At 34.1% G+C, this 26,576-nt stretch overlaps 4 protein-coding genes and 2 pseudogenes across 5 annotated transcripts in view; 1 reads left to right on the forward strand and 5 right to left on the reverse strand.

Annotated features, from left to right (window-relative positions):
• Positions 1 to 2,364, reverse strand: part of LOC101489729 (uncharacterized) — a 10,380-nt gene extending 8,016 nt beyond the window's left edge. The window contains exon 1 of the mRNA XM_004496666.4: positions 1,358 to 2,364. Within this exon, the coding sequence (XP_004496723.1) occupies positions 1,358 to 2,169 (812 nt within the window). The 5' untranslated portion in view covers positions 2,170 to 2,364. The remainder of the gene's footprint in view (positions 1 to 1,357) is intronic.
• Positions 2,365 to 5,897: 3,533 nt separating this feature from the next.
• On the reverse strand, positions 5,898 to 7,805 carry LOC101506516 (thiamine thiazole synthase, chloroplastic-like; annotated as a pseudogene).
• On the reverse strand, positions 7,661 to 9,207 carry LOC101506847 (thiamine thiazole synthase 1, chloroplastic-like; annotated as a pseudogene).
• A 679-nt stretch (positions 9,208 to 9,886) lies between these two features.
• Positions 9,887 to 12,504, forward strand: LOC101490043 (photosystem II D1 precursor processing protein PSB27-H2, chloroplastic). Of its 2 annotated transcripts, none has more exons than XM_004496667.4 (4): positions 9,887 to 10,027; positions 10,898 to 11,049; positions 11,729 to 12,135; positions 12,212 to 12,504. In XM_004496667.4, exons 2-4 carry the CDS (start codon positions 10,968 to 10,970, stop codon positions 12,347 to 12,349), a joined length of 627 nt encoding a protein of 208 aa, XP_004496724.1. In that variant the 5' UTR covers positions 9,887 to 10,027; positions 10,898 to 10,967; the 3' UTR covers positions 12,350 to 12,504. The 2 variants fall into 2 exon arrangements, with proteins under 2 accessions (XP_004496724.1, XP_073223810.1); XM_073367709.1 differs by lacking the exon at positions 9,887 to 10,027 and adding an exon at positions 10,226 to 10,325.
• A 541-nt stretch (positions 12,505 to 13,045) lies between these two features.
• On the reverse strand, positions 13,046 to 16,574 carry LOC101490383 (imidazoleglycerol-phosphate dehydratase, chloroplastic). Its single transcript, XM_004496669.4, has 8 exons — positions 16,199 to 16,574; positions 15,978 to 16,102; positions 15,495 to 15,599; positions 15,073 to 15,165; positions 14,606 to 14,680; positions 14,378 to 14,440; positions 13,744 to 13,853; positions 13,046 to 13,422 (listed from the first exon to the last, which is right to left on the reverse strand). Exons 1-8 carry the CDS (start codon positions 16,431 to 16,433, stop codon positions 13,395 to 13,397), a joined length of 834 nt encoding a protein of 277 aa, XP_004496726.1. The 5' UTR covers positions 16,434 to 16,574; the 3' UTR covers positions 13,046 to 13,394.
• A 2,225-nt stretch (positions 16,575 to 18,799) lies between these two features.
• LOC101490910 (uncharacterized) lies at positions 18,800 to 26,173 on the reverse strand. Its single transcript, XM_012714684.3, has 9 exons — positions 25,908 to 26,173; positions 23,453 to 25,806; positions 22,709 to 22,841; positions 22,505 to 22,593; positions 22,077 to 22,315; positions 20,878 to 20,964; positions 20,575 to 20,674; positions 20,244 to 20,436; positions 18,800 to 20,159 (listed from the first exon to the last, which is right to left on the reverse strand). Exons 2-9 carry the CDS (start codon positions 25,679 to 25,681, stop codon positions 19,276 to 19,278), a joined length of 3,954 nt encoding a protein of 1,317 aa, XP_012570138.1. The 5' UTR covers positions 25,682 to 25,806; positions 25,908 to 26,173; the 3' UTR covers positions 18,800 to 19,275.
• Between the last annotated feature and the right edge of the window lie 403 nt (positions 26,174 to 26,576).

The raw sequence follows: 26,576 nt of genomic DNA on the forward strand, positions 1-26,576 counted from the left end.
GGAAGAGGCAGAGAAGTTTTAACAGAAAGTAGGAGAAGGGAGAGAGGTAGGAAAATAAAATTCCATTGTTTGTTTTGGTTGAAGGGAAGTGCAAGAAAACAAAAATAGAAGCCATTTACCAATATAGCCTTACAGGAAGGCGGAGGAAAGAAAGAAGCAAAAAACTTGACTAGTAAGACTCCAACCAATGTTAATATGTTCAAGAACTGTGGCGCGCAGAACATGGAAAAACTCAAAGCAGCATTGATGTCAGAGGGTTGCTTAGAGTGATACAACCTAAGTAGTTAATCCCAACGTTTCCCGACGAGGTGCAATGCCTGACCGCGACGGCGTGGTCCTCGACAGCGTGAAATAAGATCCCGGCGAGATCTAGGTGAGATCCTGCTATCCTGGCGTAGTTAATAATCCCAACATTTTCCGACGAGATCCCGCTATTATTTCTTCCTTCTCTGTTTTATTGTTTCTACTTTCACCTAAGAAGAAGAGGAAGTAGAATATGCTAATGAAGATGATGCTTATCTTTGATTCCTATGCTAGAACATGCATTTGAATTTTAATATTTAGTTATTTCATTACTCTGTGTTAAAGACTTCAATATTCATCATCTTTATTTCTTTGACTTTTGTTGGTATTTCAATGTATGTTTTGACTAAGAGTAAGACTTCTGGATTCTTATGACTAATTATGGATGATTCAGAGTTTGAGTCATTTGTTAATTTTGCATTAAATATAGGTTTGATTAATATCTCGCCTAGACAATAGCAATTATATCGTCTATCCCGGAACGCGCTATCCCACTTTTGGGGTTGGCAGCGATGGACCGCTATTTGGGATTAACTACCTAGGATACAACGACATGTAAGGACAAATTTTATATTGGAAAAAAAAATATAGCTTAGACAATAGATAGTATAGTTCACAAGTTTTAATCTATTTTTCCTCCCATCAAATCCATGAATTTTGAAGGGGAAGGAATTTTTACCCCTAGTTTTCCCTCTCGGAATTTTTACCCCACATTTTCCTTCCCGTTGGAACCAAATGAAGGTTCTCTGTTTATTAATCCTCCTTCCTTCCCCTCAAACCAAACCGATAGTTACGATTACATATATAAGCAATAAAGCAACTTAATCATTTTTATTTGTACCAATAATGTTATGACATTCTTGAATCTGATAACCTTTATTCGCGCAAAATAGTCATACCATACAGTTTTCTTCTTATTTTTGGTGCCTATTGCCTCATCATATAGCTCCTTTAAAGCCTATGACCCCTTTGCCTTTAATGTCATACTATGAATAAATTCAAAAAAGACAAACAAAGAAATAATCACAATCAGCTAAAATATATTCTACCAAACCTGTTACTGCCACCGGCACTCCCACAAGCGACGCATTGAAGCCTCCCTTGCTTTCCATCCTCCAAGAAACTCTTCTTCAGCAAGGTATTATCATTAATTAACCTAACAAATTGAAGAAACGCTTTCTTCAAAGCATCTTGAGCAACCTGCACATGCCTAGCATTATTATTAACACTACCAACCCCATCAACCCTTGAATGTTTTGAAGGTCTCAAATCAATTGATTCCATCATATCTCGCTTAAGAGGACCACTGGGACCCACAGGAAACTCACCACCAGGTACCCTATTAGCAAACCCGTTAGCATTACGCAAAAGCTGCTCCCGTTGTCTGGCGAATTCATCCCTACCTTCTTCGCCGTACTTCCTCTTCGCCGATGAGGCTTCCATGGGGTTCTGGTAATCAGGGTGACGGACGACGGGAGGGAACCGCATATTGAAGCGGTCGAGGGGGCGAGGTGGAGGGGCGAAATCCTGATAATCAGGGGGGAGAGCGAAATACGATCGGACGCTGCCGTCGGCGAGGATGATGGTTCGCCGTTCGAGCATGTGGAAGCCGTAGGCCGGAGGAGGAGGTGGACCGGGTTCAGGGAATTGAAAGGGGATTAGGGCAGGGTGATCGTTTGGGTGTTGTTTGGGGCTGGGATTAGGGTTAGGTTTTTGGTTGGGGTTAGAGTTGGGATTATTATGGTTAGGTTTGGATTTGGGATCGGAAGGGGATTTGGTGTTGGTGGGGGTGGCGGAGGTGTTGGACTCCCAGCGGGTTTTGCGGTGGGAGGATGAGGAAGACTTGGGATGGTTACCGCCGGCCATCCTGCTGCCGTGAATTGAATTGGTCTTCGAATCGAATACCAAAGGCGCTTTAAATCACACGGCAGTTAACATGCCTGTGTTGTGTGTGTCGTTCTTGATTTTCTCTTCCCTTCCTTTATCGCTTAAACCTTTTTTTTTCTTTCTTCCTCAACTTCACTCTGCAGTTTTCGGACCAGTGGGGTGGCAAAGATTACTGTGCTTATTTATTTTTATATAAATAAATATATATATTATCAGTTTTTTCTTCTAATTATACTTATTATTTAAATTATTTTATTTATAATTTTATATTAATTAATTGAACAATTGAGTATATTTTTCAAATAACTATACATTTATATAAAACGGTATTAAATATTTACTTAACATTTTTCCTTTAAATTCTACCATCTATTTAAAGCATTTTATTTATAAACTTATAATTTATTAATATTATCTTTATCGACAAAAATATTTATAGACGTTGATATCCGTCTACATGTTACTAATAGTGAAATAGAATTAATATAAAATATAAATTTCTAAAATTCTGCTAAGACTTGTCTTTGAATCTTCGAAAATTCAAATGAACAATAAATTATCGTTAAGAGTTAACTCAATCTTTTAATTTTTATGATTTAATTATTTTAAAATTTAATTTGATTTAATTTGATTTAATTTTGATCTACCAAATTATTTTTAAATAAATTAAATTAAATTTTGATTTTAGTTATTGTATTAAAGATGTAAAATATAATATTACAAATAAAAAATGTGTATTGAGATGTTAATATATAAAATAACTTTACAATAATTGTGTGTCTTATTGTTCCATTTTGAGACAAAAAATCAATTGATCACGAGATAATAATAGCATGCACTTCGTATCAATTATAAACTTAGAATAATTTTCCAAAAAAAGTATCAAATTTGAAAAGAAAAAAGGTTTGGTTTTTACTAACTCATAATTATTTAGAAAAATGGAAGATTTATTTGTGATTATAAAATAATTTTTTATTATTTAATGAAAACTTTATATGTTGTCAAATTATTATATTTGTGTAATGATGTTTTTTAATAAAATAAATTTAGGGTGAAAGAATGATGGTTTAGTCCACGATAGAGAAGAAATCATACTAGGGCTTAGTGAACAATTACAAAAGGATTTGGAACACGGATAGTAAATTTGATATATTTAAATATATTATGATAGTCGTATTGATGTAGAATATTAACTATGGTCAAATTCTTTAAAATGTAATGTTAAATTTAAAAAAAATTAATTTCATTGACATATTAGGTTGTTAGTCTATTTGAATATGTATCTAATTATTTTTTGACAAAAAATTAATATTTCAATAATAATAAAACAAGACACTATTATCACAAAAAAAAATATATACTATTATAAAGATAAGAAAATATAGAGACTAGAGTCAACGATATATAGATTCTATAATTCAATCATATATAAAAAGAAAATTATATATGGTTAAAGACAAACAAGTCAATATCGTTTTAGACTGAGATTCAACAATTTATATATCCATCATGTTTCACATCAATTTTTCAAATTCATACTAAAATTGACTATATGTGGTCTCTGCATTACCCAAATTAATATTAAGTTTGATAGTTTTTTAATGGGTGAAAATGTTGTTAATAATGGGACAATTACTTGTAGCTCAAAAAACATTGCACCAAGATGGCTTAGTGGTGGAGGAATGAAAATGCTATTAGTGTTCAATTTGTCCTTTCATTTTTATTTAAAATTAAAAAAATATCATCATATAAATCTTAAGATTGATTTAACGACGACATGTAACAAAGGTGGTTGATTAAATGACGAAGGCGGTGGTGCGAGTCAACTGATAGTGGTCGATTTAAGTCGGTTTATCATTTTTTATCTTTGATTTTTTTATTTGAAAAAAAAATAAAGACACGTGGCTATGTTTGAAACATCATTGATCCAACCGTTCAACAAAAATGAAAGGTAGAGAGAGTACATTTCCCGCCACAAATTAGGCAATCCTGATCCCGTATTCTCATCCTGTTAGACCCCTTAATTATTTTTTTTTTATTAAACCCTTAATATTAGGTCTCTATCAAAATAAATTTTTTTAAATCTCGGTCTATTATTTCATGGGGCTTAAGAGAGGGTCTAGGGGGCTTATAGCCTTCAATATTTTGATATTTATTCTTAAAAAAAAAATTAAAATTATAAAAAATATTTTTTTTAAAGAATTTTGTAAAAAAAATAAATAAAAAATTCTCAAAAATATCGAAATTTTTTTATGGTGAAAAGATTAAAAAAAATTGTTAAAATTTTTTTAAAAAAAATTGATTTTTTTTTAAACGTGGGACTATAGAGGGATTGTCCAACATGTGGGCCCCTTTTAAATTATAAATTTTTTTTTGCTCCTCCAATATGTGGTTGGGGCTAATAATTAGGGGTTTGTCAAATTGACAGCTCTAGATGTGAGTAGAATAAATAGGTTTTATAAAGAGATGTGGATATAATTTAAATGGATGAGAATTGTTTTTACTTTGAACGATTGTCCCCATTCCCAAATTCGTTATTGTCATTTTTTATTCACTAATATACCATAAAAAAGACATAAATGTGAACAACCCAACATCAATCTATAATCTTCTGATAGCTCCATTTCACTTGCAGAAAGACACCTTTTGAATACTCTATGAGTATTATTAATGGTTTCAATTTCAAGAACTGAATTTTCACACTCGGATGAAGATTTTTCCATAGGAGAGTGTGATAAGCTTCCATAAGAAGAACCCAATTGAGAATTTCCCGTCTTGATGCTGAATTCACCTCTTGAAAAAGTTGATTCAATTTTATGCGGGTGCAGACATGGTGCATGGATAATTACCCATGCATATACTCGTACACATACATTGGGTTTTTACCTACACATAATGGGTACTTTATTCAAATTCTTGTGTCTTAATCTTTCCTTTCTCAATAAAAAATAAACTATGTTTAAAATTTGATTAAAAAATAAATAAAGTTTAAGTAATTAAGTTTTATAGAGATTTTTATCGTAGAGGTGCTTGAAAAAATTAAGGCTTAATTGCAGTTTTGGTCCCCCTATTTTAGCTGAATCGCGAAAATAGTCTCTTATTTTGTTTCTCTCCAATTTTGGTCTAAAACTTGATGAAATTTAATTATTTTTTTTTTTGCATTTATTTAAATCATACAATGCCTCAAGATCTCATGTGCAACAATTGTACCTAAATTTTATGATCATAAATGGTGTAGTACGACTTTAAAAAATGAAATTTCATCAAGTTTTGGACAAAAAATCTGTTTGGAGGACCAAAACTGGAGAAAAACAAAATGGGGGGACTACTTTCGCGATTCAATTAAAATAAGGGGACCAAAACTGCAATTAAACCAAAAATTAATTAAATATTTCAAATATTAATTTTGACTTATTTTTGTATTAAAATTATTGTAAAATCCAAAAATATATAAAGATATTTATTCAAAGTTTACTTCCATAACACTTACTCACATTAGGAATTGTATGGTGGTTATTTATGGCTTGATTTTACTTGGATTGGGTAAATTGCTATATGTTCTCACAATTTGTTTGTCTAAATACATATATGAAAAAAATATACTCTTGAGTGACACACATGTATGATCATTTCATTCGCATTTTCTTTATTCATTATTGAGTTCAAATCACATGCAGAAGAGAAGTAAATGAAAAATAAACTAAAAACTAAATCGATTTAACTGATGTTCCATCAATTGCATTGTTCTTCCCCAATGCCTTCAATGCCAAATGAGTTGCCTTTTGTCCTGATATCATCATAGCTCCAAATGTTGGACCCTACAAAAATCACCAACAAAATCGTTATCAAATGTTTCTTACCATCTTCAAATTAATTGCACTAAAACCAATAAACTTGCAGTTGAAAATATCTAAAACAACCTTGATATTAATTTCGACATTACTTTAATCACTTCCTAAATGAAAATTGTACAAACAAGTCTATAAACAAAGTATTATTTTCTTTGGTAGATTATAAACAAAAATTCTAGTTCCTGCACAATATTAACTCAATATATTATTACACACAAAATTGTCCAAGCCTACATACATTATTTACACACACATTAACTCCTAGAATCAGGTTTGGTTAAATCAAACATGATTTAATTTAACCATAAATTGTTATTATGTTTGACTTCCAACTTTAGAATTGATTTAAATCACAAAATTAATTCTTTAAAAGCAAATATATTTAGCTTCTAAGATAACTAGAATACTTTTCTAATTTATTGATATACATACACACAAAAACAATTATTATTTTGAAATAGATAAAAATTATTATTTTTTATTTTAAACATACCTAATATAAATAATTTTACCTTCAAAGTATTTAACATCAATTTCATAAAAATTACTTAAGTCAAAATCAACTAGTATCAATTATTATCACACAGGAACCAAACACAGTAATTAACCTTGAACCGAAAACAAAGAAGCTTACCACTCTTGGAGTTCCATACATTTCAGCAACTTCCATACCAGTAATAATCATACCAGGAACAATCTCCTTAGTAAGACGAACAATAGCATCTTCACCGGTATTCATGTCAAGTGAACTTATTCCGCGAACAAAGTCAATCATACCAACACGCTCAAGCATTTTTAAGCCACTAGCACCAAAAGGACCATCATGTCCACAATAACTCATAACAACTTTGGCTTCCATAACATGAAGATTCATACAAGACTGTATATCATGCTTCATTGAAACCAAAGCCCAATTCGTAACAACACCACCAACTCTTCATTTTTTCACAATCAAATCATCAGCAGCAACAACATTGGACAAATTCACGTTAGATCTAACGAGAAGCTTGCTCAAGATTATTGAAGTGAATAAAGCAGCGTGTTTGATTACAACGTATTCTTCTCGTTCGTCGTAATCAACTTCAATTTCGTCGAGAAAAAGGTGAGTTGGTTTGCGGACAACCATGGCGGAGAATAGTTGGCCGCCGAGCCAAGCACCGCCACCGGGACTGACGGATTGTTCGATTATGGCTATACTGATGTTAGGGTTTTTGCTTAATTTGTAAGCGCATGAGAGACCGAAGGAACTGGCACCGAGGATGACAACGTCGGTGTAGGTAACCATGTCTGTTACGTAACGGCGTGACATTTCATGAGAGACGATGGATTATTCGATGGGTTCGAATTTGAAAGAATGAAGATCGTGTGTGTTGAGGGACATGGAGATTGAAGAATTGTTATGGGAGGTGGATTTGATGGTGTGGGATGTGTGGGTAGCAATTGTTCTTCCATTGAAGAATGATGATTTTGGACTTGAAAGGAGAAAAGTGGCAAGAGATGTTGCAGTGGCAGTGACGAATGCCATGAAGAAGGAGAGTATTTGGAAAATAGAAAGGGTTACTGATATTTGGTAGAGAGGTGGAATAGATGTGAGTAGAATAAATAGATTTTATAAAGGGTTACTGATATTTGGTAGAGAGGTGGAATAGATGTGATATCATCATAGCTCCAAATGTTGGACCCTACAAAAATCACCAACAAAATCGTTATCAAATCTTAATCAAATGTTTCTTACCATCTTCAAATTAATTGCACTAAAACCAATAAACTTGCAGTTGAAAATATCTAAAAAAAATCTGATATTAATTTCGACATTACTTTAATCACTTCCTAAATCAAAATTGTACAAACAAGCCTATAAAAAAAATATTATTTTCTTTGGTAGATTATAAACAAAAATTCTAGTTCCTGCACAATATTAACTCAATATATTATTACACACAAAATTGTCCAAGCCTACATTATTTACACACACATTAACTCCTAGAATTATGTTTGGTTAAATCAAACATGATTTAATTTAACCATAAATTATTATTATGTTTGACTTCCAACTTTAGAATTGATTTAAATCACAAAATTAATTTTGTAAAAGCAAATACATTTAGCTTCTATGATAACTAGAATATTTTTCAAATTTATTGATATACATACACAAAAAAAACAATTATTATTTTGAAATAGATAAAAATTATTAATTTTTATTTTAAACATACCTAATATAAATAATTTACCTTCAAAGTATTTAACATCAATTTCATAATAATTACTTAAGTCAAAATCTACTAGTATCGATTATTATCACACAGGAACCAAACACAATAATTAACCTTGAACCGAAAACAAATAAGCTTACCACTCTTGGAGTTCCATACATTTCAGCAACTTCCATACCAGTAATAATCATACGAGGAACAATCTCCTTAGTAAGACGAACAATAACATCTTCATCGGTATTCATGTCAAGTAAATTTATTCCACGAACAAAGTCAATCACACCAACACGCAAGCATTTAACCCACTAGCACCAAAAGGACCATCATGTCCACAAGAACTCACAACAACTTTGGCTTCCATAACATGAGGATTCATACAAGACTGTATATCATGCTTCATTGAAACCAAAGCCCAATTCGTAACAACACCACAAACTCTTCCTTCTTTCACAATCAACTCTTCCTTCTTTAACCCACTAGCGAACGAGAAGTTTGCTCAAGATTATTGAAGTGAACAAAGCAACGTGTTTGATTACAACGTATTCTTCTCGTTCGTCGTATTCAATTTCGCCGAGGAAGAGGTGAGCTGGTTTGCAGACAACCATGGCGGAGAAGAGTTGGCCATCGAGCCAAGCACCGCCACTGGGACTAACGGATTGTTCGATTATGACTATACTGATGTTAGGATTTTTGCTTAATTCGTAAGTGCATGAGATACCGGAGGAACTGACACCGGGGATGACAACGTCGGTGTAGGTAACCATGTTTGTTACGTAACGGCGTGGCATTTCGCGAGAGACGATGGATTCTTCGATGTGTTCGAATTTGAAGGAATGAAGAACGATGTGGGAGGTGTGAGTAGCAATTGTTCTTCCATTGAAGAATGAGGATTTTGGACTTGAAGGGAGAAAAGTAGCAAGAGATGTTGCGGTGGCAGCGACGAATGCCATGAAAAAGGAGAGTATTTGGAAAATAGAAAGGGTTACTGATATTTGGTAGAGAGGTGGAACATATGTGAGTATAATAAATAGGTTTATAAAGGGGTACTGATATTTGGTAGAGAGGTGGAATAGATGTGAGTAGAGCTGTCAAAAAACTCTAAACTAGTAGGCCCCTTAATTTTTTATTTATTAAACCCTTAATATTTGGCCCCCTATCAAAATAATTTTTTTTTAAATCTCGGCTCATTATTTCATGGGGTTTAAGAGAGGGGCTCATGGGGCTTATAGCCTCCAATATTTTGATATTTTTTTTTGAAAAATTTTCGAAATTTATTTTTATCGAAAAATATTTTTTTTTCTCAAAGAATTTTGTGAGAAAAATAAATAAAAAATTATCGAAAAAATCAAAATTTTTTCTCGAATAAAAAAAAATTTCAAAATTTTGTTCTCGGTGAAAAATCGAAAAAAATTAAAAAAAATTGTTCAATTTTTTTTTTTTTAAACGTGAATCTATAAGCCCACAAAATTTTAGGAGACTTTCTTTTTGAAGCCTTTTAAATTATTCAATTTTTTAACCTCTAATAGACTGGGGCCAATAATTAGGGGACTTGTCATATTAACAACTTTAATTCTCACGCTAAGATTCGGAGAAACTTGTGATTAAGAAAATATTTGGGTAACTTCTGTAAACATTGACAGTATGGATTCTTCAATTGAATTAAATACAGTTGTAGTGACGATTTTAGCCTTGTCTTTTTGGATAAGACCCTAAGTACCGTACCGAAAAGTGTGTTGAGGTAGAGATTCTTCTAAGCCTACAGTTGCACAGGTAATGTTCTTCCGAATACTAACCCGTTTCCTTCATTTCCTTTCCGCGATTTTCTATTATTTCTTAAAAAATGTGTTTATAAAGTATGCCATCAAGTTCAACTAAGCACCCGAAAAGTTTGTAATTTTAATTGTGATTTATGATGCTAATTTTTTTCAGCCGATTATTGCTTACTGTATGCTTTTCAAATTAAGCACAGCAATTGCAACATTAAAGAAAATTGCACAGAGAAATAGTTTGCATGCCACCTCTGCTTAAATTCTCATTATGGCATGCTACTTTTATGAATTGGAAGAGGGTAATTCCCTTCCTTCTTTATGATCCTAGCATAGCATCATTGTCTGTGTGATGAAATGCATTTTGCTTTTTACTACATAGAGCCAAATGATTGCTGAGAAAACCAAATGGTTGGATTCAAGTAGTTAAAGAGCTTTAATGAAGGACAAATTGTTCCGAGTTCAAACTCTAGCTGGAACAATTTTTTTATCAAGTTTTAGTTACCTCCCTCTCAGCCAAATTATGGATCACCAGAACCTTTCCATGAGAAACAGTGTTAAGACAAAAAAATGATTACCAGGAGAATTTTGTATCTCCTTTAATATTGTCAATAACGGATAGAGTAGGATATAATGTACTAAAGAGAATCAAAATTTTCACAAATGAGCAATTGTCCAAATTTTGAAAATTTTCCCATTTATTTTGATTTAACCCTCTAATATATGCATATGTATTAGTCTCTGTGCTCTACCATTCATGCTTTAATGAAGAAAAAAACAAAGGGTGTTGCATTTGCATACAGTTGTTTGATTATTGACTGAAAAACTATGAATAATTGCATGACTCATAAAGGTGACATTCTGTACTTGCTAGATTGAAGAGATTATTGCTGCTTTGTGTATTAAGTGGATGTAGTCAGCATTCTGAAAATTTATAAAGGAGAATGGCAGTTACATTTGCAGCAAATATGTGTTCCATCACAAGTTCTAAAACGAAGGAAGGGATCAAAAGGTTTGACATTGAAGGTATATGTCCCTTCTTTGCTCAATTCTCTTTTTTCTTATGAGAAATTATTTTGCAACTTCAGTGTTGTATACTATATTTGGTGTTTTTATGTCAACTAATTCATCTTGAATTATTCTTCTTCCTTAAGGTAAGAACCAATCTGGTTACATCTTGAACTAATTCATTAAAACACATATTGAAGCTAATATGTGTTTTTGTGCTGAAGGATAACATAATTCATGTGAATTGCTATTTGAATATTTTCTGGTGGAGTATTTTGTGACAATGACCCAATCTGGTTAAGAAGGAAAAATAAATTATCACAGAATTGAAAGAAAACAAAAGAAAGTAGAAGAAATATTATAATTTGAGAGTGGACAACATTTTTGCACTCTAGTAGTGTCCATTAATCAAGTGGTTGGACTTGAATGGTTAATAAGCTTCAAATAAAGACTAATTGATTAAGAGCATTTGAGTTTGAACCATGATTGAAACAAACATTATTCCGGTTTTACTTACCTCCTGACCAAATTTCGCATTACTAAGGCATGTTTTTAAAAAAAAACCGGAGAATTAAGACAAAAACAGTAGTTTTGCCCTTAAATTGATTGCTTATGTCACACAATACTCATGACATACATGATAAACTTAGTAACAGTAGATCCTTCATTTATTGACAGCTTTTCTGCAATATAACAGATAAACTGCAATCCAGGTCTAATATTGCACTGCTTCCTCCAGACGCCTCAACTCGCAGGCACCTTTCAGTCAGTGTTGGCACTTCATTGATTACCATAACATGCAGTTATGGTTTATCACCATTAATGGTATGGGCTGAAGAGAAGTCAGCTGACAAAGAGGAAAATGATAATGGGGTTGTTGGCGCCGTCAAATCTTTATTTGATCCCAATGAGAAGACAAAGTCTGGAAAGGTGTTGCCAAAGGCTTACTTAAAGTCAGCAAGGGAGGTAGTGAAAACACTGCGTGAATCGGTAAATGAAGCCCCTGATGATAATGCCAAATTTAGACGGACTGCAGATGCAGCAAAGGAGTCGATTCGGGAGTATCTTGGTAGTTGGAGGGGAAATCAGACGGTTGCACAAGAGGTGCGTACTTCTAACCGAACTTAAGCAATGAAAATTCAATGGTTTGACCAGTTTGCTTTGAATTGTTTCCTTGCAGGAATCATATGTTGTTTTGGTAAAAGCAATCAAATCTTTGGCGAACTTTTACTCTAAGGCAGGGCCATCAGCCCCACTGCCGGAGGAAGTTAAGTCTGAAATATTAGATTACCTGAATACTGCTGAAGAATTCTTGTAGAAAATCTTCCAGAATATATTATATAAACCGCTATTTCAAACTCCTGAGCCAGATAGCATTGGAGTAGTAAATTCTTTTGTAGCAAAGAAACTGATCAAACTTCTGTTTTGTCCATTCTTTTGTCATGTGAAATATATTTACCTAGTTTTGATTGATGATTACCCCTCCTCCCCTCATCAAATACTGCAAAAAATTGAGTCTCATGTTTTACATACTCTATATGTATAGCATGGTCCAACTTATCATCACCCTTAATACATTATATATTATTATAAAATAAGGAAAATGCCGAAGTTTACAAACGTAGCATTTAGCGAAATAATAGGACAATGTTCATTTCACCATATCCCATGAACATTACTTGATCTTTTAAAATGATGACACGTATGTATACCCTCATTTAGTGTGCCGTATCTCTCATAATGGATATCATTGCTCTATAAAACAATAGCCCCTAATTATTGTATAATATACGTGAAGGTGGTGGTTTGGCCTTTTTATTGGGTGGTTCACTGCCCATTATGTAGTTGATATGGATGGGAAAACGAGGGATAAATTCCTCAAGTAGCCAGGGTCGGATTTTTGTCCTCTGTCAGCATCATGGAGAAAGGGAAAACTATTAACACTATTTTAAGAAACCCCAAATTCTTTTTTTGAAGTTTATTTCTTGACAGTAAAAATTGTCTGGAAATTAACTTAAAGTGAAATAATTCATACAGTTAATTTTTGAAAATTAACATCTATTTCTTTTTTTACTGAAAATTAACATCTATCGATTATTCTATTACAGAATATTCTTATTGAAACGGATTCTCAAGTTTCTCTTGTTGCCTGAATCGTATGTACAAAAGAAAGGTAACCAGAAAAGTAATTTAAACACTCTAGAATAAATATGAATACAACTACTATGTTGTGATGTTTACAGAGACTAGAGCCATTTGGATGCATATGAAGATGAACTGCAGTAAGGACTGTTTGGATGCATATGCTTGATGAACTGCAGATGTAAGTAGCTCGATCCAATTACGGATAGCAGCTGAAGATATTAACTACGCGACAGAACCCCTTTTGAACTGCACATACCCGGGGGAGTGTGTTAGTTTTACATGACAAGCACATTCGACGAAATTTAAACAGTGTTAATAGAAAAAAACTGACTTACAGTTATCAGCTAGTATCAGTTAATATGTTGATCAATATTCCTTAATTTATATTGTCGGAGGGAAAATTTTTATTTGAACATGAGTTTTTTCTTCTTTAAACTACTAAAATTGATTATTCTATCCTCGGACTATAAACAAGGAATAGAACATTCAATCCAGGAGCAGAGAGATTATCTTGTTGTAATCAAATGACAAGGAGAAAAATGTAATTTTTTTTTAGAGATACTAGACCTTGGTATTGTTCCATGGCGACGTGAATCATACTCTGTCGCTTGTCTAAGAGCCCTAGCAAATGCTTTGAAAGTTGCCTCAATAATATGATGGGAATTTGTTCCAGCAAACTGTGCTCAGATGAATTCAAAATTGGAATGAAATACATATTAAAAAAAAAAAAAGCCCCCGAAAATTGAGGCTGGAATGTGTAATCAATGCACGAAGAATGTAGAAAGAACACCTAGCTCTTGTAAAACATCTATAAAATTTGATATGTTTTTTCATACTCTCTCCGTCTTAGAATGAGTGTCACTTAAGATTTTTGCACATATATTAAGAAATGCAATAATTAGAAGAAGGTGAGAAGTTATTTTACCAAATTACCATCTTAATATTGGTGAGTTTTTACAATTATCAATGCAAACTATAATAATATTTTGAAAGTTGTATTTATAGTAATCATTGAAGGGTAGTATAAGAAAAGATTAATTAAAGTTCCATTGAAAATTGTGAATGACATTTATTTTGAGACAAATTTTTTCTTCTAAAGTGACACTCATTGTGAGACGGAAAGAGTAATGAAATGTACAGATATATACTTATAAATGCAATTACTATAACTGACTCTAACCTATATTCTATGTATCAGTACCTGTCGAATGTGAAGGGTCATACCAGATGTGTTCACCAATGACTGGAAAAAATGCTCCACCAACTATAAAGGATATTAAGAGGACTCATCGATAAGTAAAAAGAACAAGATAAATGACACACATTATAAAAAGCATCTGGTCTGGATAAATTTGAAGCTCAATAATCAAAAGCTATCTAAACAAAATTCTAAACTGAACCATGAAGTAATTAAACAAACATGTATTACCTGAGTGTCATATGTCCCAACCCTCTGAGTAGGTATGTCCAAATCATAACTTAGATGTGGTCGGCCAGACAAATCCTGGACAAGGTAAGGGAGGAAAGCTATAGTGAAGCATAGAACAGAAAATTATAGTGGAAAAATATGCTTACACATGTGATCAGGTTAGTTATTTCAAATTTTCAATAGTGCTGCTAGAGTAAATGAAAAAGCTTTGACCCACCACAAGCTCACTGGTGCCCCATTGATACCTAAACTTTTTGAACCGCAAAATTTGTAGATGTGGATAGTCAACGTGATAATGTATGGTTGTTAAGTCACACATGCAAAATCCATTACATTGTTTCAAAGTTTCTTCATCCATTCACCATATTTGTAAGCAAGGGCAAAACATACTTATTCCCCAAACAAACATTAACTTAATCCTTCAACAGAGAGTATACGATTATTGCTACAAACAGTATGCAAATTACCAGAGAAACGTGAACTAATGCTTCATCAAGTGGAGCAGAGAAGTTACCAAACCGGTTAATACCCTTCCTATCACCAAGAGCCTGCAGCAGAGCCTAGACACGAAGTAATAGAAATCTAACTTTTAGTACGATGATAGACAGACGCAAATTTACTAAAAAAACAAAGCTCTGAATTAATTGAAAATCACCGCTATCATAATAATATAATCATTGTTATAACTGTTAAGAGTTGTTGTCAATTAGTTGGATTGCATTTTGCATAGAAAGGACAAAGTCAAATGCAAATATATAACTTGCACCCCAATCTTTAAGCAATATCCTCAACCTAAGATAGTGAAACATGTTTGACTTTCCAGGAACAACTGTAATAAATTGAGCCAAAAAGAAAAGAAATACACAGCTCACTTGGCTGTTGGCAGTACCGTTCCAATAGCAAGAGCAACATCTTCATTCGTGTGATGGTCATCAATATGTATATCACCTGTAGCCTTTACATGTACGTCAAACAGTCCATGTGAAGCAAGTTGCTGAAAAAATCACAACCAAGTTTGTTCCGATAAATGGTGTATCCATCCATTCAACAATTTTAACTTTTAAATTCATAACAGCCTTAATGACTATTGACTAGTAGTTTTCAAGTTAAAAAGGAGACAAATTAAAAAGAAAAACCCTTTATATAATATATCTACTACATGATTTCCATGCTCAGTATGTAGTCTACCATTGCAAGAACTCACAATGGAATAATACACATTCTGACCTTGAAACATTTATTTTTGAGTAGTGTGTGCATGCCAGTGATTGAAAAAATGTTATTGGTGCTTACATGTAAGTGTCACGTCCAGTGCAACATAGATAATACAAAGTAATAGAAGCATAATAGCAATTGAATTGAAAATACTGACATCAAGCATATGATCGAGGAAGGGAATTCCAGAACTACTATCAGCAACTCCAGAACCATCCAGGTTAATTTTGACTGATACATTAGTTTCCTTGGTAACCCTTTTCACTTCTCCAATTCTAGAACCTAAAAATTATAATTAAAAAAAAAAAAGTAATCAACTTTCATTTGAAAAACTACAAAATCTTAAAAGGGGCAGGGGTGAGGAAAAAGAAGAAAGACCTGAGTCAATTGGGAAAGTTGAAGTTTTGTCGCCACCCGTCAAAGCAGCGGTGGAGATGTTTCTGGGATGAATAAATGGGGTGAGAATGCGGGGATTGAGTGAATAGATTGAAGCTTGTAAAGGTGGGGATGTTGGGTTCGGTGTTGTATGAAAAACACAAACCCTAGATTTGAGACACAGGGATGGAAGGCATTTTGGATGCAGTTGTGGTTGAGGTATTACAGTAAGCTCCATTCAATTCAGATTGTGACTGTGAAATCAAACTACAAACAACGAGAGTAAATTTTCGAGAACAGATGGAAAAATTATGGCATTGGGAGATCTTGTTTTTGTCTGTCTTGTTTGTAGTGTTACTCAATTCAGTCTCATAAACCAAAAAACAAAAATAATATTTCAGAGTATCTTAAGAAAAGTAATTGATTTGATTTAATTTGTACAAAATAATAAAAATAAATAAATTGCCCTTTTCGTTTTTTTACTAATATAAAAATTTGTCAATAAAATAAATGAGTTATTGAATTTTTTGATAAATTAATAAAAAAACATTATAAAAATTAATAACATATTAAACAGGAGAATTAGTTAACAGCAAAGAAAGATAGAGCGATGGAGAATATACGAAGCACATGATCTAATTCTCTCCAAAAGTATCCTATATATTATCCCACGTGGAAAATTGTTCCATGAATAAAAGGCTTATCCAAAAATAAAATATTTAATTTAAGGATAATTAAGAAATAATAGTATTAAATAAAAAAATTAATATTATATATTATTGGTGTAAATTTTTTTACGCGGTCAACACATCATAATTAATCATATATATGATTTTAAAATTAATTATGAAAAAAAACTAAACAATTTCAATAATTTAATAGTTACGATTACACTGCCGAACATATAAATTAAATTCTTAAATAAAGTAAAATAACGTAAAGTTGTTAAAATTTGCTTGGATTTTAGATTATAAAATATACTACATCCATTTTCTTTTAATTTTTTTTTAAGAAACTACTCCTATTTATTTTTTATTTTTAAAGTTCAATACAAAATTAACTATTGTATTATCAATAATATTTTTAACAATTTATTGTAGAGAGATGAATATATAAAATGAGATAATAAATAGTTAAAAGTATTATAAAAAATAATAATAATTTCATCAGAAGTAACCAAATGCATTGATTATTTACGTATACACAGTAATGATTATTTATAAGTCAAAATAAATTGATTCTAACCATTATATTGGTAAGGAAATAAATAAATATGTTGCATTTACTCTGATACATGAGACAAATGACACTAAAAAACTCCACAAAAGAACATACACATGCACTTATAATTATTGGCCACTTATATTAGTGGTAAATATTAATCCGCTTTTGATTTTGCCTTCCACCCCAAATATATTAACGGAAGCTAGGATTCAGTGGTGCTTTTTACACTACCAAAAACTAGACTTCAATAAAAAACCAAAAAATTGAAAGATTGAATGATTATTCACCATAATTGTTAGGATGATGACAAGGTACAAGAATATGAGACAGCAGCAATTACCGTTTTGATACCAAACACATTACCTTCATTACAAAAATCTAAAGAAACAAATGCAAAACCTCATCAACCCAAACAAACCCTTTATAAAGAAAGGTCTTCACATTCTACAAGCGCGGTCGTTATTTACTGTTAGTGCACCCACATATTAGGTTTCTCATATACATGAAAAATCCTATTCAAACAACTTCAATTTTAACGGCACAAACCTTTGAATTTTGGTGGAAGCATTAGCATCCCCCAAAAGGGACCATCATGACCAAATGAAGAGCTTGGGCAGACACGTATGACATTACTGAGTAGAATTCTCAATAAAGCTCTAAATTTCAAAACCCTTTTAAAAAACTTATTACTAAGCGTCTAATATTAGATTTTTTATTAAAATAATTTTTTTAAAATTTTAGTTTATTATTTTATTAATTTTTATGAATTTAAGAGATAGTTCGTGGACTCAATATTTTATTAATTTTAAATTTTTTTTTATAAAAAGTTAAAATTTATTTTTCTCAAAAAATTCAAAAATATTTTTTTCTCAAAAAATTGTGACAAACTAACTTTTTTTATAAATTCTTGAATAAAATTAATTTTTTTAATTATAAATTATTTTTTATCAGACAAAAATCAAAATCTTTTTATCAAAATCTTTTCATCAAAATTTTAAGAAAAATTTATTTCTCGAAACAAAAAATAAATAAAAAGTTAATCAAATTTTTTTTATAAATAAATAGACCTCTACTCCTCTAAACCCACAAAATTTTAGATTTTTTTTAGTATTAGAGATTTTCTTTTTGAGATTTTTTTAACTATAAATTTTTTAACCTCTCCAACATGTAGACAGAAGCCAATAATTAATAAATTTGTCAAATTGACAACTCTAGTGCTAAGTAGATGCACTAGGATTGGAATTGGAAAACATAGTTTCTTCTTACTATCTATGACCCATAAAAACAAGTAAAAGAAATCATATAAAACAAAATTGTTCCAAGTATCTGCGACTGCTGATGCCATGTAATAAGTTACTGTGTAAAAATAGTCAATGGTCCTTGAAAAGGAAGCCAAATCCACTCCACCAGATTTTCAGATACAAACAACGAGAACCATATATCATATATCATATATATATATTACACTCAAAGGATCTGCTTGGGGTATGAACCTATGAAGGATGGGTGCATACAACAGGAAAGCAGTTTCACCTGTTCGACCCATATGGACATGGAACTTGAACCAAAAGCAACCTTGAAGCATTTTGGCAGAAGAAACATTCACATGGAATGAAGTCAACTTAGACCTTAAGAAATTAATACTTAAACAACAACGCAAGGGACCTGCTACTATTTCCCTTGAAGTCTATATAACATTTTCAGACTATCTAGATTAAGACATGACATGTAAGTTCCAAAGCCTTGAAAATTGATTGCATACAAGGCATTGAATCATTGAATGAAAAATTGTGTACAAGTCGCATGAGCTGTAGAACTGAAGACATGATTCAGCGGTGTTAGACTCAACCATTCTCTTATGCTGGATCAGTTTCTGTACTGTCACCAGAAGGATTTAGGCCAGTTTCATCAGAATGCATTTCATTTGAAGCAACTTCTCTGTCCAAATGTAAATTATTTTCCCCCTCATATGCAACTTCACCATTCAAATCAGATTTTACCTGCAAGGAACTCTCACCAGCATGATTAAGAACAGAACAAGAGACATCTACGTTTTCATTACCCTCTTTGGTATTGTTCCCTTGAGACAAATTCACTAAAGGACCAGCTTCAAGAACCTCAACATGGGCATCATTTATATCAAACTCTTTGAAAGACAAAGCATTATCCGCCACTTGAGAATCCAACACAGTGTTTCGGCCAAGCCCTGGTGAATCACAGTTCATATCAGTGAAAGCATGGGGTTTTGGGTCAGGAACAGGTTCAACCAGGTCTTTTGCAGTACCTAGATCAGAACATGCAGTTTCTTGACCCCAAGCTGGAATTTCATGGCACTCTGAGGGATCTGATGGAAGACCAGTAGTAGCAATGCCATTTGGTGAAATGATTTGACGTTTGGGTGATGGATGCAATTCATCATTAACAGGAGAAGACATTGATATTTCATTTTTCTTTTCTACTAGTACTGCATGATTAGAATTAGAAGGAGAAGCACAATTTTCTGAAACAGAATCAGATAATCTTTCCTCAGAGTGAGATTTGGAGCACACAGTCCTGTCAATCAAACCTTGGTTGCTTAGTTCGTGAGAAGCATCACTACATTCATTGCTAGTCTTATTGGGATTGGAACTAACATCCTCACTTCCACGAGGATCTTGCAAAGCTGATGGATCCATATCTAATCTATTGACCACAGCAGGCTTGATAGAAACCACATCTCCATTCTCAAATTGCTCGGCACCTGTTGGAATAAAAGTTAAACATACAGTCCAAAATAATTTGTTGAAATTTGGTAGATAATCAAAACCTTCACCAGTTGTATTACCCTCGAGTTCTCCTTGCTCCACTAGAAGCTTCTGTAACATATCAATACCAGGGAACACCAACATATTCAATGACCTCATTTCTTGCCTGAGTGATTCCTCAAGATGTGTGAAGCCAAAAACTGTTGTCCACGTATGAACAAGTTCAGAAATTGCAGGAATAACCAGTTTCTCAACCTTCAAAGAGCAAAGCGCCTTCCAATATGGAAGTAGAGATTGAGATAAGAACATGTCAGTTTCATAAAACAATGTATGCAAAAGGGCATGTGCATACAAAATTTGTATAAAGATATCACATAAAAAGGAAAGAAAAGGGTAGCTGTGAGGGTTTACGAGTTCAATGGCAGAAAAAAGCCGGCGGCACATTCCCTGATGTCTATGTATATGGCGAGTTCCAATGAATGGCATCTCTGCTAATTTAGTCCCATGGAACCTGAGACAAGATAATAAATAGCCTAGAAGTAAGTTTACCCTCTTTTTACCTGGTAATAAGTGAAGCACAAATAGTTCATACATTTTTTCGGTAATGTCCATATATAAAGGGAAAAGGATCCACTGAGTTGGTTAAGTGAGGCTTTCAATAAAGTTTTTAGAAAAATAAAATAAAACAAAATGACGACACCCAACGGAAAGTACCTGATAGATGCTGCAGAAATTATTTCATCCCCCCGCTCCAAAATAGCAGTATAAAAGCCAGTATAATTCAACCGACTGAAGTTTGACCTACAAAAAAATAAGAAAAAACAGAACCCAATACAGTAAAAGGTATGCATCTTACAGCAAAGAACAATATCAAGGAAGTATTCCTGCGATCGAAATTATGAAATCAACACCATGAATCGTATTTAATAGAATAAGACAAACAAGGAAACATAATATTTCTACACTATGATGCCCCAATAAGGAAATGTACACTCATTTTGAGAATGATCCATCCATTCATGTCTAGAGGATGGATTTAACATATGTTCATCATAAGTTATCTAGGTTTCAGACATAAATAAGTGACTAACAGGATGGGCTACATACCCTATCAAAAGATCAGTTTTATGCTAAAACTATATCCCATCTCCCGCGTCCTAAAGAGAGCCTAAGTCACCCTAGATTGTATCTGGAATATGATTGTCTTTATGACTTCCCAGTGGTTCTTGGATCAAGGTTGCTGATAGGACTAGTAAATTGAGAAATGAAATACTGTGTATTATTTACTGAAAAGAAGCTCAAAGGCTCTACCCCAGGAAAGGAAATGAACCAGAGCAAATGCTCCTACCTGAGAATATTTTAACCAACAATTAGCAATAACATGAATGACCTCACTCCACACTCTCCCATCATTGCATAAACTCCCAATCTAACAGAAATGAGTGAATAACCTCTCTCCACACTCTCCCATCATTGCATGACCTCCCACTCTAACAGAAAAGTGTGGATGCCCCTGCCACGTCATGTAACTAAGCCTTCCCCTGCTTCTCTCTTTTCTTTCCTCTAGTATAAACCTTCCAGTAGTGGGCCTGCGTGGGACCAGACCCATATCAACATTAGGATCGGTGCCAGGCTCAGGTGTCCTATCGGCTGTGCTGAGAGGGGTTTTGCCTATCTGATTTGCAGAGATTGGATAGCCTAGCTGCATCCAAGAACTCTCTGCAATACGTTATTCTTGGATAGTGTGCTGAGGTGTCCTATCAGCTAACTGCATTAAATTGATCCTTTTATAAATGCTAAAAAATATAACATATCAAATAAGATAAGCATTTGACCATCATAATTATAAAAATGAGGCATCTCATGTACCGAACAGTATCCAGTTCAGCTATTCTGTGTTTACTAGTTCTTACCCGCTATTATATAGAACATTGTGAATTAAATTGATCCCACTCCTCCTATCAACAACAGGTAAAAAGCATTCGTCCATCACAGTCAGTGCAACAGCCAGCTTGGAGTTGCATTCCACCCTCTGGGTGACTCCCCTACTAGCTGCTTCTGAATCGTCATCTGTTCTACGAACAAGACACCATGTAAAGCCTGCATCAATTTCATGCTTGGTGCCAAGGTACTTCTTCAAGTGCTCGAAAAGCTGAAAAGCAGAAAGACATAAATTCAATCAGGCCTTAGTTCTAAGAGAGTTCGCTTTAGTTTTGCTGCTTCTTTTGTCAATTCAATTAAGCAAATATTAAATCATAATTATGTAGAAAAAAGGTATTTGCAACTCTAAAGTATAGTACTATAGTCTATAAACTAGTGCACAAGAACATGTAAAGGGTACCTCTTTGCAGCTTTTTTCACAAAAGGAATGCCCCGACATATTGGAGTTGGCAAGAACGGCAACCGTATCCTTAGCACAACAATCATGATCTATAAAAACAGAATATTGTGTATATTAGACCAAATCAAACCAAAACAAAAGAAAGGGGTAGGGCACAGTGCATGTTGAAAGAAGTTTAAATCTAAACAAGGAGAAGATAGATACATTTTTTCTCGCATAAGTCACAAGTACGTAAGGCATATACAGTTGCACCATCTTCTCTGGCAATAGTTCCACTGGCTAGTCCACAAAATTTACAGGTGCAATTTGGACAATGCCAGTCCCCAGGGGGGAGCATCTGCATAAGAATAAATGAGTTCCTCAAAATGAAAATAATCCTCACATATTATGTTGCCAAACTAAGGTATCAATGATGTCATTGTCAGTGATACAACATTATAGTTTGTTCATTAGCACACTGGACCCTACCTATATGACAAGACCGTTCAATGCCCAAGAAATTAAAATAAGAAATAAAATTATTTTCAGCAATACATTTCTTGTTGATCCATCAGGATACAATTGCAGACATAACTATTTTAAGAGATAATTCTTTCATTTACAGCACTTTCTTGACAATGAACATTCCTTTCCAAAATGTCATTTCGCAATAGGTGTCCCAGAATACCAATTATCAGTATACCCATTGAGATATTTGGCAAAAGTATAAATACAATAATAGATAAATGTCGGGTTTTTCACTCTCCTCCTATCATCTGAGAAACAAAGCCCCCAATAATGAGATTTGACCGGCTCTCTTCCCCCAAAACCACCATTAACAAGAACTGCCCTAATAACCAACCCCAGCCCTCCAAAGTTTTTTTATTTTAAAAAAGGAGCCAAGACAATTAAAATTTGAAAAACCAGAACATGTTGTATGCCCAAAAGCAAAATACAATGAGTACATACCTGTATATCCAAGCAACTCTGATGAAAAGTTGATGGACAACCATCACAACAGATTAAATCCCCTCCATCTCCACATATACCACAGGTATCATCATTTGGATCATTACCATCAATATCTACTGAATGGAAACTAATTTTCCCAGAATTCTCTTGTCTATCCCACGCATCTATCTGGCACTGTAGAAGAGAAACTCCAGAATCCAAATATATGTTTTGATATGGCTGTGGCAATTTGCTTCCTGCATGAAGCTCAAACTTTGAAACCGTGAGGATCTTACTACAGCAGCCACAATGAATGCCTTCTCTTGTGATCCATCCCTCAAGCATTACTCGCTTCTTCCGACGGTACTGAACCTTTTGACTTACCTGTACTGCCCCTGAGTCAACCAACCAGGAAAGCACTGTTCGTTTGCCAGTATATGGAACAAAGTCGTCAGATTCTGAATTCAATCCTTTGTTCGAACTACGAACTAATAAAGTGCACCTTCCATGGTTTCTACTTTTTCTTCCATGTAGGAGATGAGGGTCGTTTTCAAAGAATGATTTTTCAGTTCCATCATTTGAGTGATGGGCAGCATTCTTAGAGCTACCACCTGTAATAGCATTTTCAGTCAATTTAGTTTTCACTGATTTACTTCCTTGCTTGATAAAGGAACTTAACTTCTCTTCATTGCTATCACTATCCATGACATTCATATGATGCTTTTTGCCAGAAAATTTTTTCATCCGCAGTTCTTTTCCACTATCAATGTCATCAACTCTTTGCTTCTTTCTCTTCATCTTCAAATCTTTCTCCATCTTCTTCCGAGTTTTCCTTGTCAATTGACTGAGCACATCATCAGCTATAGGAGCAAAAGAAGAACTCTCCCCTTTGGCCTTGGCAGCTTGATCATCATCAATCAATTGCTTTTGAAGTGCATCATAGGCCTTGATGATGGACCAGTAAGCTGTACCCGCAGGATTAATGTAAACCGCATCTAAGTAGTCTCTATTCCTCCGCGGGCGATAGTCTATGGTCCAACCTTTATTCAGAAGCATCTCCCGTATTCGTTCTCTTAGTTTCTGCTTTTCCGTGCCACTACCTCGCCTGATTTTTCCTTCACTTGATTTTGTGGTTCGGAGCTTGTCATGCACAGGAGTCTGTTCATTTTCAGAGGTTGCCTTTTTCGAAGATGTGTGAGCTTCAATATTTTTTACTTCCAGATTCATTGATGAGTCACTGTTATCTGAATCCTGCTCATCACCCTTACTATCCTCCTTACTTGACAGTGATTTTCTTGTTGTTATTTGTTTCTTCTCTGGCCTAATAAGTAAACCCTGTTTCTCGGCAGGTTTCGTTTCTAGTTGTGATGAAGGATGGATCAGAACATTCCTCTTAGAAGTGCCCTCCACCCTTAATATTTGTTTGCTTTCAACTGGTTTACGATGATCATAGGGCTCTACAGGCCCACCCGCCTTCTTCTTATTAACCATCACCTTCAAAACACCATTTTTCCCCTGAACCCTAATGGACTCATCAGACTTAAACTTCTCCTTCAACAAGGGCAGAGGATGCTGAGTTCCATCCCTTTTCATCTTGACCCTACTGTGTTCGACGTTATCTCCGAGATACGAGCCAGTTGGCCTATCATAATAGGATTTTTTTCTCTTATCCACACTGTGTCTGCTTGAACCAGTTTCAAATTCCCTGTCAATGCTACCTCTACCAGCATGCATTGTTCCCATAAACCTTCCTCCTCCTCCTAAACTAACCCCATCATGATCAAAATGCCTCCTTCTCATCATTTCAGCCCCAGCTCCATCATATTCATCAAAATCAAACACATCCATCTTTACTTTCTTTTCCCTCCTCTCCAAGCCATTTCCCTCGACCATGCCATCCCCATTACGCCTAATTGGCTCCATTCTCTCCCTCTTCCTACTGATTTCCCCGCTACCAACCATACCACCTCGCTCAATAGCACTCAAACTATTACATACTCGAATGGTCTCAGGGCCAAGCCTCCTAGCAGGTGGTACTAATAACTCGCCGCTTGATCCCGAATCACTTGATTCGGCCTTGGGCTTTTTCCTCACTTTCTTAGATTCATACTGCTTCCGGGAGTTTGAAGAACCACCAACTCCACCACCCAAACTATCCCCTTTCTTTCTAACAATCAAACACCCCGAAGTACTCCTATTCTTAACAACAACCCCAGAAGGGCTAGCTATTCTCGTGCCCGGTTCCATCCAGCCAAAAGAAGAAGAAACAAAAACCTAATGCCCCAAAACAATCATCCCCAATTATTAAGCACAAAATCCAACACAGAAAACCCTAAATCAAAACACAAATCCCAAAGCATACACTCCCAGATCTGAAACAAAAACAATTCGTAATGCCGCGGAGTCTTCTCCTAGCCGGAATAAAGCCATCCAAAATGGTAAAAAATCAAATTGCTTTGATCAAGAATCTTACCTCACCGGAAAATTGACCGACAATTAAAACCCTCGCTCGGAGACGCCGATGAGTGACGCAATTCGCCGGCGAAACCGAAATTGGTCGGAGAAGAACGCGAGTGAGAGAGAGAAAGAGGGAGAGGGAAGGAAAGAGATGAAATTGGGATTGGGAAATTGCAGTGCCGCTTTATAAAACGCCAATTACCAAACCATGGACATGCTGCACTTTCTCTATATTTTTATTTTAATTATTTTTGTATTTTATTTTTGGTAAAAATTTACAGTGTATCGTTATTTATACGTTTCTTTTTTGAATTTTTTTCCTCTTCTTGTTTTCTTTCTTCCGTAATTATAAAATGAAATACGTACGTATAAATCCAAAATCCATTTTTACTGGCATGGCACTATGGACGTTCATGATGATGCCACGGTAAAATATTGTGAGTTATTGTTGACGTGGCGCCATCGGAACGGTTGTAAAATGAGGTTGGTGGCTGTTTCTACAGTTTGTTCGTACTGGGTTTGAGAATCGGAAAAACCGAGGGAGTGGAAACGAGTTGTTTGTGACGATGATGCGTGTCTTGTCTTTGATTCACTTGCTTTAACCACATAGTTTTTTTTTTTTCATCAGTAAAGTAATCACAAATTCTTAGAATTTAACTCCGCGAGAATAAAAATAGACGGTATT

The sequence above is a fragment of the Cicer arietinum genome, chromosome 4 (assembly GCF_000331145.2).
Source record: "Cicer arietinum cultivar CDC Frontier isolate Library 1 chromosome 4, Cicar.CDCFrontier_v2.0, whole genome shotgun sequence".
NCBI classification, from domain to species: Eukaryota; Viridiplantae; Streptophyta; class Magnoliopsida; order Fabales; family Fabaceae; genus Cicer; species Cicer arietinum.